Genomic DNA, 16,395 nt, shown 5'->3' on the forward strand with positions numbered 1-16,395 from the left:
AAGAGGAGCTCAGAGAGAACCTCCGGATGCCAGGCAGAGCAGAGCTGCCGCGGCAGGACGGTGCGTGCCAGGAGGGCAAGGCCAGCGCCCGCTCAGAGCCCGGGAATCCCTGCCAAGGCTCCCGGGAGGGCGTTCTGGGGCGAGCTGAACGCGCGGGAGGGTTTCCCCGGAAACCGGCCGGGCTGCGGAGACGCTACATTCCATCGGCCTTGGCCCGCTCCTCGGCCCCACGCTTACGTTCCGTTCCGGGTACACGAAATAAACCGGCGTCTTAAAATCGAAGAGCCGGCCAGCCCCGCCCCGAGTGCCCCGCCCGTCCTTCCTGCCACCGAGACGCCCCGCCCCCCACCGGGGGCCCCGCCCCGCCCCGGCCGGGCCCGGCCGGCGCAGCCGAGCTGTCTGGCCTGCGCACACGTGCTGTCTGCCGCGGCGATGGCGGACTCCCGGCTGCAGCTGGTGGCCCAGCGCATCCGCAGCTTCCCGGACTTCCCCACCCCGGGCGTGCTGTTCAGGTGCGCGCGGGCGGGCGCGGGCAGGCCACCGGGGGCCGGGCGATGAGGGCCTGGCTGGGCGTACGCGTACAGTGGGGCGGTCTGGCGCCGGTGGCTTTTGTCCCAGGGGGACTGCCTTCCCCACCCCGTACCCGACCCGGGAGTCACCACCAGGCCTGTGCTTGCGCGCCAGGGACATCTCGCCCCTCCTGAAGGACCCCAACTCCTTCCGCGCTGCCATCAGCCTCCTGGCGAGCCACCTGAAGACGACCCACGGCGGCAAGATCGACTACATCGCGGGCAAGTGGAGGGTCCGGGGTGAGGGGGGTCTGGCGTGTGGGCCAGGCCCCAGGAGGCGGGTTGTGTGGGGCTCGTTTTCCTGAGTCAGGCAGAGGGAGGGAGGGACGGCTCCATCTCTGCTTAGGAGAGTCTTTAGTGGGAGTCCTTCAGGGGACCTACCTCTAAGGTGCTTGGTTGGTCAGCATGAGCTGTAAGGATAGAACCGCTGCCCCCTGCTCTGCAGCCCTGAGATGGGTTACAGGCCCCTCCCCCGGCCTGAGGAATGGCTTCTGCCAGGGGGGTACCGCCTTGCAGGCTGTGGGGCTGAGGGCATCCATGTGAAGATGCTTGCTTTGTTTCGTGTACCCCACCCAGTTCCTGGTCTCCAGCGCTGGGGTATTTCTCCGGACAGCATGTGACCAGATTCCACTGGGTCTTAGAGGTTTCTTGTTCTCCTTCTATAAGCATGTATTGAGCACCGGCTGTGTGCTCAATACTTGCTTGGAGAATGTCAACAGAGAACTGGGAAGACCCTGGGGCCTTATCTCCCTGAGAGCCCCACTCCCTGACCCTCCCATTAATCCCCACTGCCTGGAGGGCAGGGCAGTGCTGTTCCCCTCTTCAGTTGGGTGTGACACCCTCACACCCAACACTTCTGTTCCTGCTCAATGCACTGCAAGAGGTGGCCAGTGCCCGGTCATAACCTCTCCTTCAGAAGCTCCTGGGCAGGAGCTGCTTTCAAAGACATGAGTCTGCTGAATGTTTCATAGGTATTACCTGCCCAGTTAGGTAACAGCTGAGCTTTGGAAAGAGGTCAGGTGACTTCCCCAGGGCCACCTAGTTATTACTCAACCTTGTGGTGTGGACTTAGTCCCTAGCCCCACCTCCTAACCTCCCACTCTAGCAACCAACAGTCCCTGTGCATAGTCAACATTCCCTAAATGGATGGACATCTGACCTTTTAGCTGGCTGGCACCAACAAGGCCAGGCATCCTGTGTCATTGTAGTGACTTGTCATTTTCCAGCCTGACCTGTGGGGACCCCCATGCTACTGTGCCACACGGCTGCCTCCCAATAACCCAGCTCTCACCCACAGGCCTGGACTCTCGAGGCTTTCTGTTTGGCCCCTCCCTGGCCCAGGAACTCGGCTTGGGCTGTGTGCTCATCCGCAAACGTGGAAAGCTGCCGGGCCCCACAGTGTCCGTCTCATACACACTGGAATACGGGAAGGTGAGAGGGCTGGTGGCTGATCCCAGGGACCCTCCTTCCCCAAAGGGAAAGTTGTAGAATCAAATAGAGCTGCCATGATTGGAGTGGACATGGGAGCTCAGAGAGGCTGAGACCCTGGGCCATGCTCACACAGCCAGGAAACAGCCGGGAGGGTTGAAACCGTGGCCCCAGGTGGTAGCCCATTAGCTCCTGGGCTCTGCACACCAAGACTGTTCTGAGATGTACCAACCATGTGCCTGCTTTCCACCCACAGGCTGACCTGGAAATCCAGAGAGATGCCCTGGAGCCAGGGCAGAAAGTGGTAGTCGTGGACGATCTGCTGGCCACTGGTGGTAAGGGTCTCCCCAGAGTGAAGAGGGCTTGGTTGGCACTGGGGAGTTTTGGGTGGTGGGAGTGCCTTACTGTGAGAAGTGAATTAAACACTAGTTTGCCTGCTGCCAGATGGAACCCTATTACCAAATCTTTCCCCTCCCTTCCACCAGGAACCATGCATGCAGCCTGTGAGCTGCTGGGCCAGCTGCGGGCCGAGGTGCTGGAATGCCTGAGTGTGGTGGAGCTCACCTCGCTGAAAGGCAGAGAGAAGCTGGGGGGCGTGCCCTTTTTCTCCCTCCTGCAGTATGAGTGACCTGATACCCTGCTCCACACCAGCTAGGAAAAGGAGAGGTCCGGGCCTGTGGCTTCACTGACCACCACTTGCCGTTTACCTGGACTTTTTATCCATTTCTGTGGTGGAGTTACTATCCAGCACCCAGGTCCTTCCTGCAGGTTCTGGAAGTGCCAAGGCCTGAAGCCGATAGCCCCAGCTGCTCAGGTTTATTTCCATTGAAATAACATGACTGATCGACTTTGCTTGAGTGGTGTTTCTTCAGGTGCCCGGGTGGGGTCTGGGTCTCAGGACCAAGAGGCAGGGGAGGTGCAGGGGACCCCATGGCTGCTCAGTGTATTTTTATATAAACTATTTACATAAAACCTGCACATCCTCCTGTGTACTGAAAATTATTTCTAGATTATAGTACCTAATGCTATGTAAATAGTTGTTATGCTGTATTGTTCAGGGAATTATTCTGTACTCAGTAGCCATCCTGGGCCCACTTACATAGTATACAATTCAGTGTTTCCCAAAGTGTGGTCCGCGTGCCCCCAGGGGTACGGGAAGAGTTTGGTGGGGGTACGCGTTGCACCAGAGTTTGGTGGGGATATGCACTGCACCGTGCTTAGCTGTACCTAATTTTACGTTCTCATGAGTACGAGAGGTACACGTATGTCAAAAGTTTGGGAAACACTGGCAGTGACTTTTTCCCTTTACTTAGCTGACTGGCAGATAGAGGGCCAACGATCCTGAAAACCAAGGTGTAGCCAGGGTTGGTTGCCCCATTCCTTGGCTCATGGCCCTATCCTCACCTTCAAAGCCAGTGATATACCATTCACCAACCTCTGCCGTGATGACACTGGGCCATTATGATAATGCAGGATGAGCTCTCAAGATCCCTATGTTGGGGGGCTGCTCTGAGACGGGAGAAGGGGGTATTCTGCCAACCACACTGCCCAAACCCATACTGCCAGGAAAGCCACCCTACCCCCACATACCTGCACTCTGTGCAGCAAAGACCAATCCAAGAGAAACCAGTTTAATGACAGCATGCTGCATGAGGTGGTTGTACCACCCACAATGGCCAGAGAATTCCAACCCCAGAACCTAGTACAACTGCTGACCCTTGTGAGGACTCAGGAATGGGAGGGCAAAGTGCATTCTTAGAGAATAAAACAGGCACAGAGGGCCAGGCAGGGCCTTGAGCCCATGTCGGCGTGCTGGTGTGCAGCCATCAGGCTCACAGCATCTCCTCGGCATGAGCAAGGCGAGCCAGCTGTGCGGTGACACCCGCCAAGTCAGCAGCCTTGTCCAGCTTGACATAGGTGTCGGTTCGGATGCGGTGGAGGCTAAGCCAGCCAGGCAGCAGCTCAGAGAGGAGCTGCACGTGCTTCTCCATCTCCCCTGCAGAGAGAGGGCCTCGTGAGGTGGCGGCCTGTCCCTCCCCACAAACCTCTGGGCCTGTGTGCACATCTGGGAGTGAGTGCACACAGGTACTGCTCTCACCTCAGGGTCCTTTCAACAAGCCTTCCATAGTTCCAGCCCCTGCTTCCACCCGTCCCTCTGGGCTAGACAAATCTATGTACCCAGAAGCAAAGGAGTAGGCTGACAGGACAGAAGGCCTGGGCCAGGGCAGTGTCCATCACAGCCTTCCCCAGGTGGCTCTCCCACTGAGCCTGTCACAAGTCCTGAGCCTGAAGCAGAAGTGTCCTGCAGCTTTGTGGGACCAGAAGCCCATGGGGAGGACCTCCATGGCAAAGCCCAGGTGTGTGATGGGGAGACAGCCTCAAGAAGCTGCAGGGCTGCCGAAACCGGTTTGGCTCAATGGATAGAGCATCAGCTTGGGGACTGAAAGGTCCCGGGTTCGATTCCGGTCAAGGGCATGTACCTTGGTTGTGGGCATATCACCAGTAGGGGGTGTGCAAGAGGCAGCTGATCGATGACTCTCTCTCATCGATGTTTCTAACTCTCTATCTCTCTCCCTTCCTCTCTGTACAAAATCAATAAAAATATAAAAAAAAAAAAAAAAAAAAGAAGAAGCTGCAGGGTTAAAGGGACTCGGGGGAATCTCAAGGGTACTACGCCCATCCAGTGCACACAAGCAGGTGAGGAGAATGGTGTAGATTTATGGTGCCCGCCTTCACCGGGGACTCGGGACATGCAGAGTGGCCCTGCTCCTGCACGTACCTGGGCTCATGGCCACGCGGTAGCTGCCGACCATCCTGGCGCAGGCCACCTCCATGGTGAGCGCAGGCTTGCGCTCTGACACAAAGACGCTACGCAATACCCGGGCCAACTCAGGCAGCCGCTCAAGCCGCTGCAGCCTCTGCTCCTGCTCCGGGCACCGTGTCATCTGTGCCAGCTGCTTCTGCACCTCCTTGGCCCGGATCTGCATTGGGCATGGAGAGTGGTCAGTGGACAGCTGTCCCCACTCCACCCCATCCCTGGACCCCAAACACTCACCCGCTCCAGCAGGTCCTGGGACACCCCCTTCAGGAGAGCAGATGGAGTGGCCGGAGGAGTGGCCGGCAGTACCGGGCTGGACACAGGGCTGCTGGGCACAGCTGTGCGCAGGGCTAAGTCATTCAGGGCCTTCTCCATCTGGAGCAGGTCAGAGAGGAGATCAGAAGTCTCTCCTAGGAGGCCTTCACACCCCATTTGATGGATACCCCTTCCCAGGAGGCCCTGTATGTCCAGCCCAAGTTCACCCCAGCACATCAAAGACCTGTGCTGGGCACTTCTGGGTAGAGCCTGCCAGTGGGCAGTGTTCTGAACATGGGAGGGCACATCCCAATACCCCCCAGGCCCACAGCCACACATGGAGTTTGTCAGGTGCCCACACGGGGGTCAGGCTACCCTTCCCTGGGAGAAGGGGCCAGTCTCACCCTGGGTGACATCAGACTTCGGGCTCGAGCCAGCACCTCCTGAGCAGTGGCCAGCGTCTCTGTGGTCGGTGGCTGGGGCAGCTCAGCAGGCTCAATGTCAGGCACTTCATCCACGTTGAATCGAGGGTGCCAGCGTGTCAGCCGGTCCTCAGGCACCACCATGGGGGGATTCAGGGAGGCCAGGAAGACCTACCCAAGAAGGGATACCCGATGACCCTGGGCACATCTGGCTGGGGTGGAGTGGGGCTGTAGAGGTTCCCATCCCAGCTGGCACCTTTGGGCATGAGTAGAGGACCCACCAGCACCCATTGTAGTTATCACAAGCCTCCCAAGTCTTGGGTCTGCATCCCTGAGTTCCCCGATCCTGTGTTCAGGTCAGAATACTTCACTTGAGGGCCAGGGTCCCCACCCAGCCCAGAATCCCCATCCATATGAGACGACGGCCCACTCTGGTGAGTGGTTTAAGAGAACTCTAGAACAGTGGTTGCCAACCAGTGGTCCTGAGACCACTGGTGATCCGTGAGGTACGAAAGGTTGGCAACCGCTGCTCTAGAACACAGCCTCTCAGCGGAGCTGTCTCCTGCTGGGTAAGACGCAGCTGTGACTACACTGAAGGAGGGGACAGAGCACAGGGACACCTCACACAACGAGGACTGAGCTGGTCATCTTGGGGAACTAGCTCACCCTGTGGTGCTCCCGGACACGCTCCACCAGGTTCTGGCCAAAGACCTGTCGCCGCTGCAGGAGGCGTGAGGCTGTGAGCTGGGGGGCCATGTTGCCAACCTCTGCAGAGAGAGTCCAAGCCTGAGCTCCGAGCCCCTGGACTAGAACCACTGGCGCGCCAAGCCCCACACCACAGGTCTCAGACGAGGGGCTTAGTGCCCTCACATGCATGTTCAAAACTGCAGGGCCACAGGAGGGGAAACCAAGGCTCAGAGATGGAAGGACTCGGCCACAGCACACTCACCCTGATCCAACAGCGGCTCGATGGTGAGCTGGTAATCAGACCTCTTGACATTGTCCTTGAAGGTGGGGATATTGCGCTCCTGGCGGAAGCGGTAGGAGGCAGGATACACAGTTTTGATCTGGCCCACATTGCGCTCTTCGAAGCGCCTGTGGGAAGAGGGTGTCGGGTCAGTCAGTCAGCTTCCACTGCAGAGCACAGCTCCCACCCAACGGGGGACTCCACTCACTTCCGCATCATGTCCTGGACACCCTGCTTGACCTTGGCAAAGGTCACGGTCTCCGAGCGATTGTAGAGCATGCTGACAATGGTGTCCATGCTGCGGAACATCTCAGCCAACACCTGGTACTTGTAAGGCAGCACGAGGCCAGGAGGCCCTGGCTGGGCCAGGGCATGGAAGCGTTGATAGGCAGGTGCCTTCTCTTCACTGCAAGGAGGGAGCCAGGCCTTGAGAAAAGCATCAGACCCACATCCCTTCCAGGACCCAATGGCTGGCAAAGCAGCCGGGGATACTCCAGAGCTGGGGCTTGCAAAACTGCCCCCAGGACACACTGCATACCAGTTTACAAATTCCTTATATGCCCCGCTCCCCATCATAAGCACTGTCAGGGATGGAGACAGAAAAGGGTGGCTTCAAACCAGCTCCACCATGCCCATGGCCACCCTAAGCCCTGGTTTCTGTATCTCTTAAGAGGCACGTGACAACCTCAGGACCTGAGGAGGACGAACACAATGCTAGAAAGCAAATGCCCAATCACCAGGGGCTATCATTTGAAACCCATAAGGGTCCACTGAGGCAGGAATTGGCACCCTCTTAGATGAAAGAGGGTGAAGAACTAGTGACTGGCACTAAGATCTGAGTGTCCTATCCACTGTGCTGGCTCCCTGATGAAGCAGCCCCAGACCTGTGCCCAGCCCTATCCCTACAAGGCCTCCCACCAGCCTACCCTTTCCTGGGGAGCCTCCCACCCAAAACTCACGTTGGCCCTGCTGGGTGCTCCTTGGCCTCCAGCGCACTGGGTTGCCCAGCATCATTCCCCTGGGCACTTGCCCTCCGTTCCTGGGCCCGAGCCCCCAGCTCCCGGGCCCGCTGCAGGCATGTCTGGAGTTCAGAGAAGGTGACTTTCGAGGAAACCTACAGACACAGGACGCTGTCAGCCAGCCAGTTACCCCACACCCACCTCCCCAGCCCGAGGTTCAGCCTCCTCACCTTGTCTTTGTGGGGTGCCAGTTTGGGCAGCTGACCTGCTGAGAGGGCAGCCTTCTTTGTCTTCTTGATCGGAGGGGAGTACTCTGGGGAGTCAAGGGCAGATGTTGAGTCAGGGGCAGCTGGGGAGCCAGGGCCAACGTCCTGAAACAAAAGACCCCAAAGGTGAACAAATGACAAGACCCTGTGGTGTACTGGCTCTACAGAAAGAAGACTTTCTGCTGCCCTCAGTCCAGCCTCTCGGAACCACCCCTGTTAGGCTCAGCACAGTAACCAAGGCTTGACCCCTAATCCAGCCTAGCAGACGGGCCTGGCATTTACCAGCCGGCCCAGCTCTGGCTCTCCTCCCGCACCACACTCCCGGCTCCCCGCTCAAAGTTTCTTCCCCGCCCCTCCATGCAAGTCCTCTCCTTACGGTGGCCACAGGACACCGGCCTGGCCGCTCGGACTTAGCTCCTGCAATGCCTCTCAGCCAGTTCTCTCCAGGCCACGACCCGGTTCTTCCACTTGGGGTCTGTGTGTATCCTCTGCAACCAGCCACCTGGTCTGCGTCCTCCCTCCGCGCCAGGTCTCTGCAGAAGCCCTCCCCTGCCGGCCCCCACCGCATCTGTCTCTCCCCTCCCCGCACGGCCCGGCCACCCCACGCCCTCACCACATTGTCGGGCAGCCTCAGCCTCCTGCGCGCAGACGGCGCCGAGGGGGCACGCGTGGGCTCGTCGCTCGCAGGCTCGGCGGGCGGGCGGGCGCGCTTGCGGCTGCCGCTCGAGGTGGAAACCTGGGCGCGAAGGGCGGACTTGGCGGGGCTGGGGGTGCGCCAGGTCGGCTTGACCCGCAAAGACGGGGCGCGGAGACCAAGGCGGCGGCGCGCGTAGAAGTCGGTGAGGCGGCGCTGCTCCATGGCGAGGCTGGGAGCCGGGCAGCGGGAGCCGGGCAGCGGGAGCGGGGCAGCGGGAGCCGGGCAGCGGGAGCGGGGCAGCGGGAGCCGGGCAGCGGGAGAGGGGCAGCAGGAGCGGGGCAGCGGGAGTGGGGTAGCGGGAGCCTGGCAGCAGACGGAAGTGGCGCCACTCTTCGCGCCGATTTTCGCGCCACGCGAGGCCCCGCCCCCCCCTCCTCGGGCGGAACCATCGGCGTGGGGGTGGAGGTGGGGGCAAATGGGAAATGGATGCGCCCAGGCGCCTGCGCGCTGGGGCTCTCAGGCTGCGCCCGCCGCGCGCTCGCTTCGCAGCGCAGTTCTTCCCGCGGGGTTTGGAGGTGGCTGCTGTGTCTGTGGGGTCTCAGGGCTTCCCTGGGGTCTTCGTGGGATACCGCGGTTCCGGTGGACACCAAGCCAGTACAGGACGGGAAAACGATATAGTGTGTTTAACAGAAAAGTGTTATGCTATTTACAGCTTAAATGTAATTACAGTACAATAAACAGTCACTGCGCTTGGCAGGGGCGCTGCGCTACGGTAGATGTTGTGGCTGCGCCGGTCACCCGGCTGTGCACATGACCTAGCTTCGCACGTGACGGGGTCGGGGCACCCCATACTACAAAGAATGAAACAGGCCCTGGTCATGGGCAATTTGTCCAAGGCCCTCCCACCCCCCAGCTGGATAGTGACCTGGGGAGAGAGTACATCTCAGAAAGAAAAATATTCTGGAATTAGAGAAATATACAAAAACTACTGAATTATACATTTTTCAAAGGGTGAACTTTATTATGTGAATTATATCTCAAGCTATTTCTTTTTAAGAGTTGCTTTCAAAGTAGTTGAAGTGTTAGTTCTTAAAACCTGATGCTTATCTGGAAAACGTGAGAGCCTGATGCCAGATAAGCGAGGCTCAATGCCTGTGTGATTCCCATCACAGAAAAATGCTGTTCCTCCGGTCCTGAAGTGAGTCGGGAGAAAGAGAAACCACGGGGTTGTCTTTGGGAGGGGGGAAGGGCTTTACTTTGGCAAGTTTTCTGTAAAGAGCATGAATTGTGCCTATAAGGAAAAAGTTAAACAGAAATGTCAGGTGATGCTATTGGTGCTTGCAAAATGACAAGAGTGAGAAAATTGGAGGTTGATGCAACAAGTGAAGCATCAAGTTTCCTATATGTAAAGCGGGAGACAGCAACTAGACCCTTACTTTGCAAACAACCAGTAGCAAATAATTAGCAGGGCAAGAACCAATGTGGAAGGTTGTGGCCAGCATTTTTAAAGCTACGTGTTTGTTACAGTTTTGTTTTGGTATCACCACTTAAAATGTATTTCTTAGCATGTAATTAGGGGTTGGAGGCAGGAATTGACCTGATTCAAAGCTGAGCATTCCAAATTTAAGCCTGCCTTGCTTTAAAGAGGGAAAGCTTGGGGGATTCCACAACTGTAATGGGAGCATAATCTTTTGGCTCGAAGCCGCTTACCAGGAGAGAGGGGGTTATCTTCTCTCCCAGTGGCCTGGTGGGTCCCCATTCTGTTTCACATTTAGAAAATAAAGAAGCACCTGATCTTAGAAAGGTAGAGGCAGCTGGACCTAATCATAAATGATAGAAAATTTCCCCCACCAGGTGAAAAAAATAGACTTACAATTCCAGGAAGCACACAGTCCCAAACAAGAGGAACCCTAAGAGGACCACAGTAAAACACATCATAATTAAAATGCTAAGGGCTAAAGACAAAGAGAGAATCTTAAAAGCAGCAAGAGAAAAGAAGTTAGTTACCTACAAGGGAGCACCCATACAACATCAGCAGATTTCTCAACAGAAACTTTGCAGGCCAGAGGGAGTGGCAAGAAAAATTCAAAGTGATCTATAGCAAGGACCTACAACCAAGATTACTCTACCCAGCAAAGCTAACATTCAGACTTGAAGGTAAGATAAAGAGCTTCACAGACAAGAAAAAGCTAAAGAAGTTCATCACCACCAAACCAGTATTATATGAAATGTTGAAGGGCATTCTTTTTATTTTTAATATTTCTTTATTGATTTCAGAGAGGAAGGGAGAGGGATAGAGAGAGAGAAACATCAATGATGAGAATCATTGATTGTCTTCCTCCTGCACACCCCCTACTGGGGATTGAGCCCACAACCTGGGCATGTGCCTTTGGCAGGAATTGAACCTGGGACCCTTCAGTCTGCAGGCTGATCCTTTATTCACTGAGCCAAACCAGCTAGGGCTGAAGGGCATTCTTAAAGAAGAGGAAGAGGAAGGAGAATGAGAAATATGAACAATAAAATGGCAAATACATATCAACAATTGAATCTAAAAATCAAACTAAATTAACAAGAATCAAAATAAAAAGCTTCTACACAACAAAAGAAACCAGCAGCAAAACAAAAAGCCTACTGTAGCTGAAACTGGTTTGGCTCAGGGGATAGAGCGTCAACCTGTGGACTGAAAGGTCCCAGGTTCCATCTGGTCAAGGGCATGTACCTTGGTTGCGGGCACATCCCCAATAGGGGATGTGCAGGAGGCAGCTGATCATGTTACTCTCTCATCGGTGTTTCTAACTATCTATTCCCCTCCCTTCCTCTCTGTAAAAAATCAATAAAATATATATTTTTAAAAAGCTCACTGTATTGGAGAACATAGTTGGCAATGATACATCTGGTAAAAGGTTAATATCCAAAATAAATAAGAAACTCATACAACTTAAGGAAAACAATCCCATTTAAAAATGACCAAAGGATCTAAATAGACATTTCTCCAAAGTGGACACTTTTCCAAAGATGGCCAAGCGACATATGAAAAAATGTTCCAAGTCATTGATCATAAGAGAGATGCAAATTAAAATGACAGTGAGGTATCATCTCACACCTGTGGAATCCTCTATTCTCCTGTTGAGTCCCTGTAAATTCTTTATTTCACGGATGTGCATTGACCCAGGAACCATTCTTCAAATAGGTTTTCAATATCTTGGTCTCTCTCTTCTTCTGACACCCCCATAATGTGAACATCGGTATGCTTAAAGTTGTCCCAGAGGCTCCTTACACTATCTTCATTCTTTAGGATTTTTTTTTTTCTTTTTGCCTTCTGATTGGGTATTTTGTTTTGTTTGTTTTTTGTTTGTTTGGTTTTTTTGCTTCTTCATACTCCACGTCATTAATTTGATTCTTGGAATATTCTATTCTATTATTGAGTCCCCATAAATTCTTTATTTCAGGGTTGAGTGTCATGCAGAAACCAAGAAGTCACCGGTTCCATTCCTAGCCAGAACATTTGCCTGGGTTTCAGGCTTAATCTCCAGCAGGAGGCAGCCAGACAATGATTGTCATCATTGATATTTTTACCTCTCCCTCTCCCTTCCTCTTTGAAATAAAAAATATATTTTAAAAAAAGAAATTCAGGAGACACTCAGCTCAGTGGTTCTCATTCAGGGTCTCATGTTGCTGCAGTCAGATGGCGATGGGGAATGGAGACACCCGGAAGGCTCCCTCCCTCACACGTGTGGCACATGGGAAGAGTTCAGCACCCAGGGCTGGAGGGGTGGGAACTGTGTGGGCCTCCTCTCTCCCTCTATGGGTCTTTCCTCCTGGTCTTCAGCATGGCACCCTCAGGGTAGCTCTGGGCTCCTCAGGTGAGACAGGGAGAGAGCATGCAGGCTGTATACCCCCTTTTATTATTTTTTTAATTGATTTGAGAAAGGGAGAAACATCGATTTATTATTCCAGTTATTTATGCATTCATTGGTGGATTCTTGTATGTGTTCTGACTGGAGATCGAACCCGCAACCTTGGCACATCAGGACTACACCCAACTATTGAGCTACCCGGCCAACGGGCCCCCACCCCCCGTCTCTCACTCCTCCTCCCCCCTCCCCCCCACACACTTTTTTGAAGAAAACAGTAAAATTTAGTATTGGAGGGTTGTATGCCAACTTTAGTGACACTAATGTTGATAGGTTCTGATAACCCACGATCAGACCAGCCAGGCTGTATCCCCTTTACAAGTGCAGTGCCACTTCTGCTCCTCTTGTGGGCTGGAAAGGCTGGAAAGGTTGCAAAGGTCGACCCAGGCTCCAGGAGAGGGAATATAGGCCTCACCTCTTGATGGAGCAAGATCCTGGTCACGCTGTAGGAGGAGCCGCCCAGAGAGGTGAGGCAGTGAGCTCCATCAATGGAGTTCCACCAGGAGAAGGGATTCAAGCACTGAAGTGTCAAAACGTGAATGCTTCCTGTGTGCCAGGTATAGTCCTAAGAACTTGACTCAGTCTAGTCTGATTCACAAAGCTACCTAGGATGTGGATGCTACAAATATGCCCATTTCATGGACGAGGAAATCAGGGCCAGAGAGGTTGAGCCACTTGTTTCAGGCCACACAGCCTGCAAGGAGCAGAGCTAAGATTCAAACCCAGGCCCCACTTGGCTGGGCCACCAGTCTGTGCTGAGCCAGAGCCCATCCTAGATTGCAGCGGCCTGGGCCTTTCCCCCACCAGCTCCTAGAAAGGCCTGTTGGCCTCATTTCTTTGTCAGCAGGGCCTGTACTGGGTCTGGCATGTAGTTGGCACTCAGTAGTTGTAGGGTGATCTAAACTGTTGACTCACAGTTTGGCCTAGAGGACTGTCATGGTCTCTAGTTTGCTTTTCCTGCAGTGTTCCTCAGCCCCATATTTGGTTTTGCGTCACTAAGCAGTTGTACCTTAAAGACCAGGAAATCTGAGTGCTTCTCACTCACTCTGTGGCCGCGCCCTGGTCCCAACCAACATCCTCTCCCATCTGGACATCTGCAGTTGCTCCTTATTGTGTCTCTGTGGCCACCTCACTGGGCTCAGCCCTTAATTAGAGAAGCTATAGTTTTAGAGCCGTAGTTGGCAAACTGCGGCTCGCAAGCCACCTGTGGTTCTTTGGCCCCTTGAGTGTGGCTCTTCCACAAAATTCCATGGCCTGGGCGAGTCTATTTTGAAGACGTGGCATTAGAAGAAGTTTAAGTTTAAAAAATTTGTCTCTCAAAAGAAATTTCAATCGTTGTACTGTTGATATTTGGCTCCGTTGACTAATGAGCTTGCCAACCGCTGTTTTAAAGAGCACTTCCTAGTACTAAGGTTTCATTATTGTGAAATATACACACAGGAATAGTACACAGTCTTCATGTGCTTGCCCCCTGAAGCAGACCCTGATTTAAGGATCTGGGGACAAATCAATTTTGGGGAGACAGTTCCAAAAAGTAGGGACTGGAGAAGAGACAGGCAAGGAGCTCACACAAGGTGTGTCCCTGAGCAGGCGATCACTGAGGGTGACTGCTGAGGATGGCTGGGCTCCATTTCTTCAGGATCTCTGAAAGACACTAGAACTGTCAGCATCACCTCACCTGAGGCTAAGCAAGCTGAGTGTTTATACACAGACTCTATTCTCACTAGAGGCCTTAGCCAGTCCTTCAGGCCCACTCTGCGTGTTTGAACTGCTTCACCTTTAGGCAGAGAGGCCCAGGAAGCCGTTAGCATGAAAGGAAACCGTACAAGTGAAGAAATTGGGTGAGCTACCACGAGTGTCTGCTGCTCCCAGATTGTGTCTGTAAATGCAGAAGCACGTATGTACAGTTAGCAGTTCACAAAGTGGGCCCATGAGGTCAAAGTTGCTTTCATAAACTTATCAAAGAATAATGTCCCAATTATCTGGAGAGGCTATTGAAATACTCCTCTACTTTCCAGCTACTTCCCTATGTGAGGCCAGATTTTTTTCATATGCTTTGGCCAAAACAGCTCATCATGTCATGAGATGTGATGTGGAGCAGCTGTGAACAGCCAGCTGTCTCCTATAAAGTCAGACATTAAGGAAATTGGCAAAAAAATAAAATTTTCATTCACTAACTTTTTTGTCTTGGAGTCCTGGCTGGTGTGGCTCACCTGGTTGGAACATCGTCCAATACAATGAGAGGTCGCAGGTCCAACTCCCCATCAGGGCAAATACCCAGGTTGCAGTTTTGATCCCAGTTGGGGTGGTACAGGTGACAAACAATAGATGTTTCTCTCTCACATCCATGTTTTCTCTCCCCCTCCCTTCTCTCTAAAATAAAAAAATAAAAAAAAATGCATATCCTCCGGGCCCAGAGCAGCCAGGCCCGGAGCAGCCAGGTCGGGAGAAGCCAGGCCCGAAGCAGCAGCAGCCAGGCCCGGAATGACCGGGCCCGAAGCAGCCGGGCCCGGAGCAGCCGGGCCCTGAGTAGCCGGGTTGGGAGCAGCCGGGCCCTGAGCAGCAGCAGCCAGCCCCAGGGTGGCAGCAGCCAAGCCCAGAGCAGCAGAATCCGGAGCAGTCAGGTAGGGAGCAGCCAGGTCGGGAGCAGCCACGCCTGGAGCAGCAGCAGCCAGGCCATGAGCGGCCAGGCCTGGAGCATCCGGGACCAGAGCAGCCAGGCCCAGAGCAGCAGCAGCCAAACCCAGAGCGGCTGCTGGGCCCGGAGCAGCAGCAGCCAGGCCCGAAGAGGCCAGGCCCGAAGCAGCTGGGACCAGAGCAGCTGAGCCCAGAACAGCTGGGTCGGGAGCAGCCAGGCCTGGAGCAGCAGCATCCAGGCCCAGAACGGCAGCAGCCGGGCCCGGAGCAGCTGGGCCCGGAACAGCTCGCTCGCCTGCCCATGCCCCAGAGCTGCTTCTCAGGCGTGGCTGGAAACTTTTGGGGGAACTTGAGGTCTGTTGAATCAAGTGAAGAAGGCTTAGATCTGGATGTGTTGAGTTGTTGTAGTGCTGGGGTGTTGATTTTTTTCATATGCTTTGGCCAAAACAGCTCATCATGTCATGAGATGTGACTTATGTGGAGTCTGGATGAGGTTGGTTGATCTATTTGGATGTGTCTTTTGTGTGAAGTGTATCCTTGGGAATGTGGAAGTATTATTGATTTGAGAAAATGCTAAGTAATTGATTTGCTACCTAAAAAATTTAAAGTTCTGAAAGTTTAAGGTCTCTTGCCAAAAAGAGGTTTTAAAGCTAACACCTTAATTTTAATGGAGAAAGGGGGGGACAAGCCCTTCCCACCCAGAACAGGTAATCCAATTCTAGCCAGCAGCTATCTTTAAACAATGTGTTCATTTACACTTGAATGGCTATGCCTTTTGATAGCCTAAGGGCAAGTTTACATGTAAACAAGTTTGCTTCTCAGTTCCCAGGGCAGAAAAAAACAAGGTTTAAAATTATTAGATTTAAAAATTATTATTTTTTTAATATATATTTTATTGATTTTTTACAGAGAGGAAGGGAGAGAGATAGAGAGCTAGAAACCTCGATGAGAGAGAAACCTCGATGAGAGAGAAACATCGACCAGCTGCCTCTTGCACAACCCCTACTGGGGGGATGTGCCTGCAACCAATGTACATGCCCTTGACCGGAATCGAACCTGGGACCTTTCAATCCGCAGACCAATGCTCTACCACTGAGCCAAGCCGGTTTCGGCTAAAATTATTAGATTTTAAAATTTATTCTTAAAAATATAAAAATTTATTTTAAAAAAAGGAAATTAAAAAACCTGATGAACAATATTAACTGTTGATTATAGTAGAATCAGAAATACCGGAGGGGAATGGACTGACAATTCTTGGGGAAAAGGGGAGTGGTGGATGAGGGAAGAGACTGAACATAAACTGTGCACCTATGGATGAGGACAATGGGGGGTGGGGAAAGGGCAGAGGATGGAGTGGGAACCTGGTGGAGGGGGGAAATAATGAGGAACTTTTGTAATAATATGAACAATAAAGATTGATTTTAAAAATTGCATATCCTTGGGTGAAGATTAAAAATAAAATTTTTGCCTTGGAAAAAATATGTTATTGGTTTATTATTGTTATTTTAAAGACATAAAAGTTA

The 16,395-nt window shown here is 53.3% G+C and overlaps 2 protein-coding genes across 3 annotated transcripts; one reads left to right on the forward strand and one right to left on the reverse strand.

Moving 5' to 3' along the window:
- The first annotated feature begins 337 nt into the window (after positions 1–337).
- On the forward strand, positions 338–2,975 carry APRT (adenine phosphoribosyltransferase). Its single transcript, XM_036440925.1, has 5 exons — positions 338–512; positions 685–791; positions 1,867–2,000; positions 2,254–2,332; positions 2,483–2,975. Exons 1-5 carry the CDS (start codon positions 433–435, stop codon positions 2,623–2,625), a joined length of 543 nt encoding a protein of 180 aa, XP_036296818.1. The 5' UTR covers positions 338–432; the 3' UTR covers positions 2,626–2,975.
- Positions 2,976–3,611: 636 nt separating this feature from the next.
- On the reverse strand, positions 3,612–8,658 carry CDT1 (chromatin licensing and DNA replication factor 1). 2 transcript variants are annotated; one of them, XM_045582594.1, is made up of 10 exons: positions 8,301–8,658; positions 7,649–7,789; positions 7,419–7,573; positions 6,668–6,865; positions 6,442–6,587; positions 6,159–6,259; positions 5,475–5,663; positions 5,053–5,190; positions 4,777–4,978; positions 3,612–3,993 (listed from the first exon to the last, which is right to left on the reverse strand). In XM_045582594.1, exons 1-10 carry the CDS (start codon positions 8,541–8,543, stop codon positions 3,830–3,832), a joined length of 1,677 nt encoding a protein of 558 aa, XP_045438550.1. In that variant the 5' UTR covers positions 8,544–8,658; the 3' UTR covers positions 3,612–3,829. The 2 variants fall into 2 exon arrangements, with proteins under 2 accessions (XP_045438550.1, XP_036296777.2); XM_036440884.2 differs by having other exon boundaries at positions 8,298–8,658.
- Positions 8,659–16,395: the final 7,737 nt, after the last annotated feature.

Source organism: Pipistrellus kuhlii, unplaced genomic scaffold (assembly GCF_014108245.1).
Source record: "Pipistrellus kuhlii isolate mPipKuh1 unplaced genomic scaffold, mPipKuh1.p scaffold_m20_p_17, whole genome shotgun sequence".
In the NCBI taxonomy this organism is placed as follows: Eukaryota; Metazoa; Chordata; class Mammalia; order Chiroptera; family Vespertilionidae; genus Pipistrellus; species Pipistrellus kuhlii.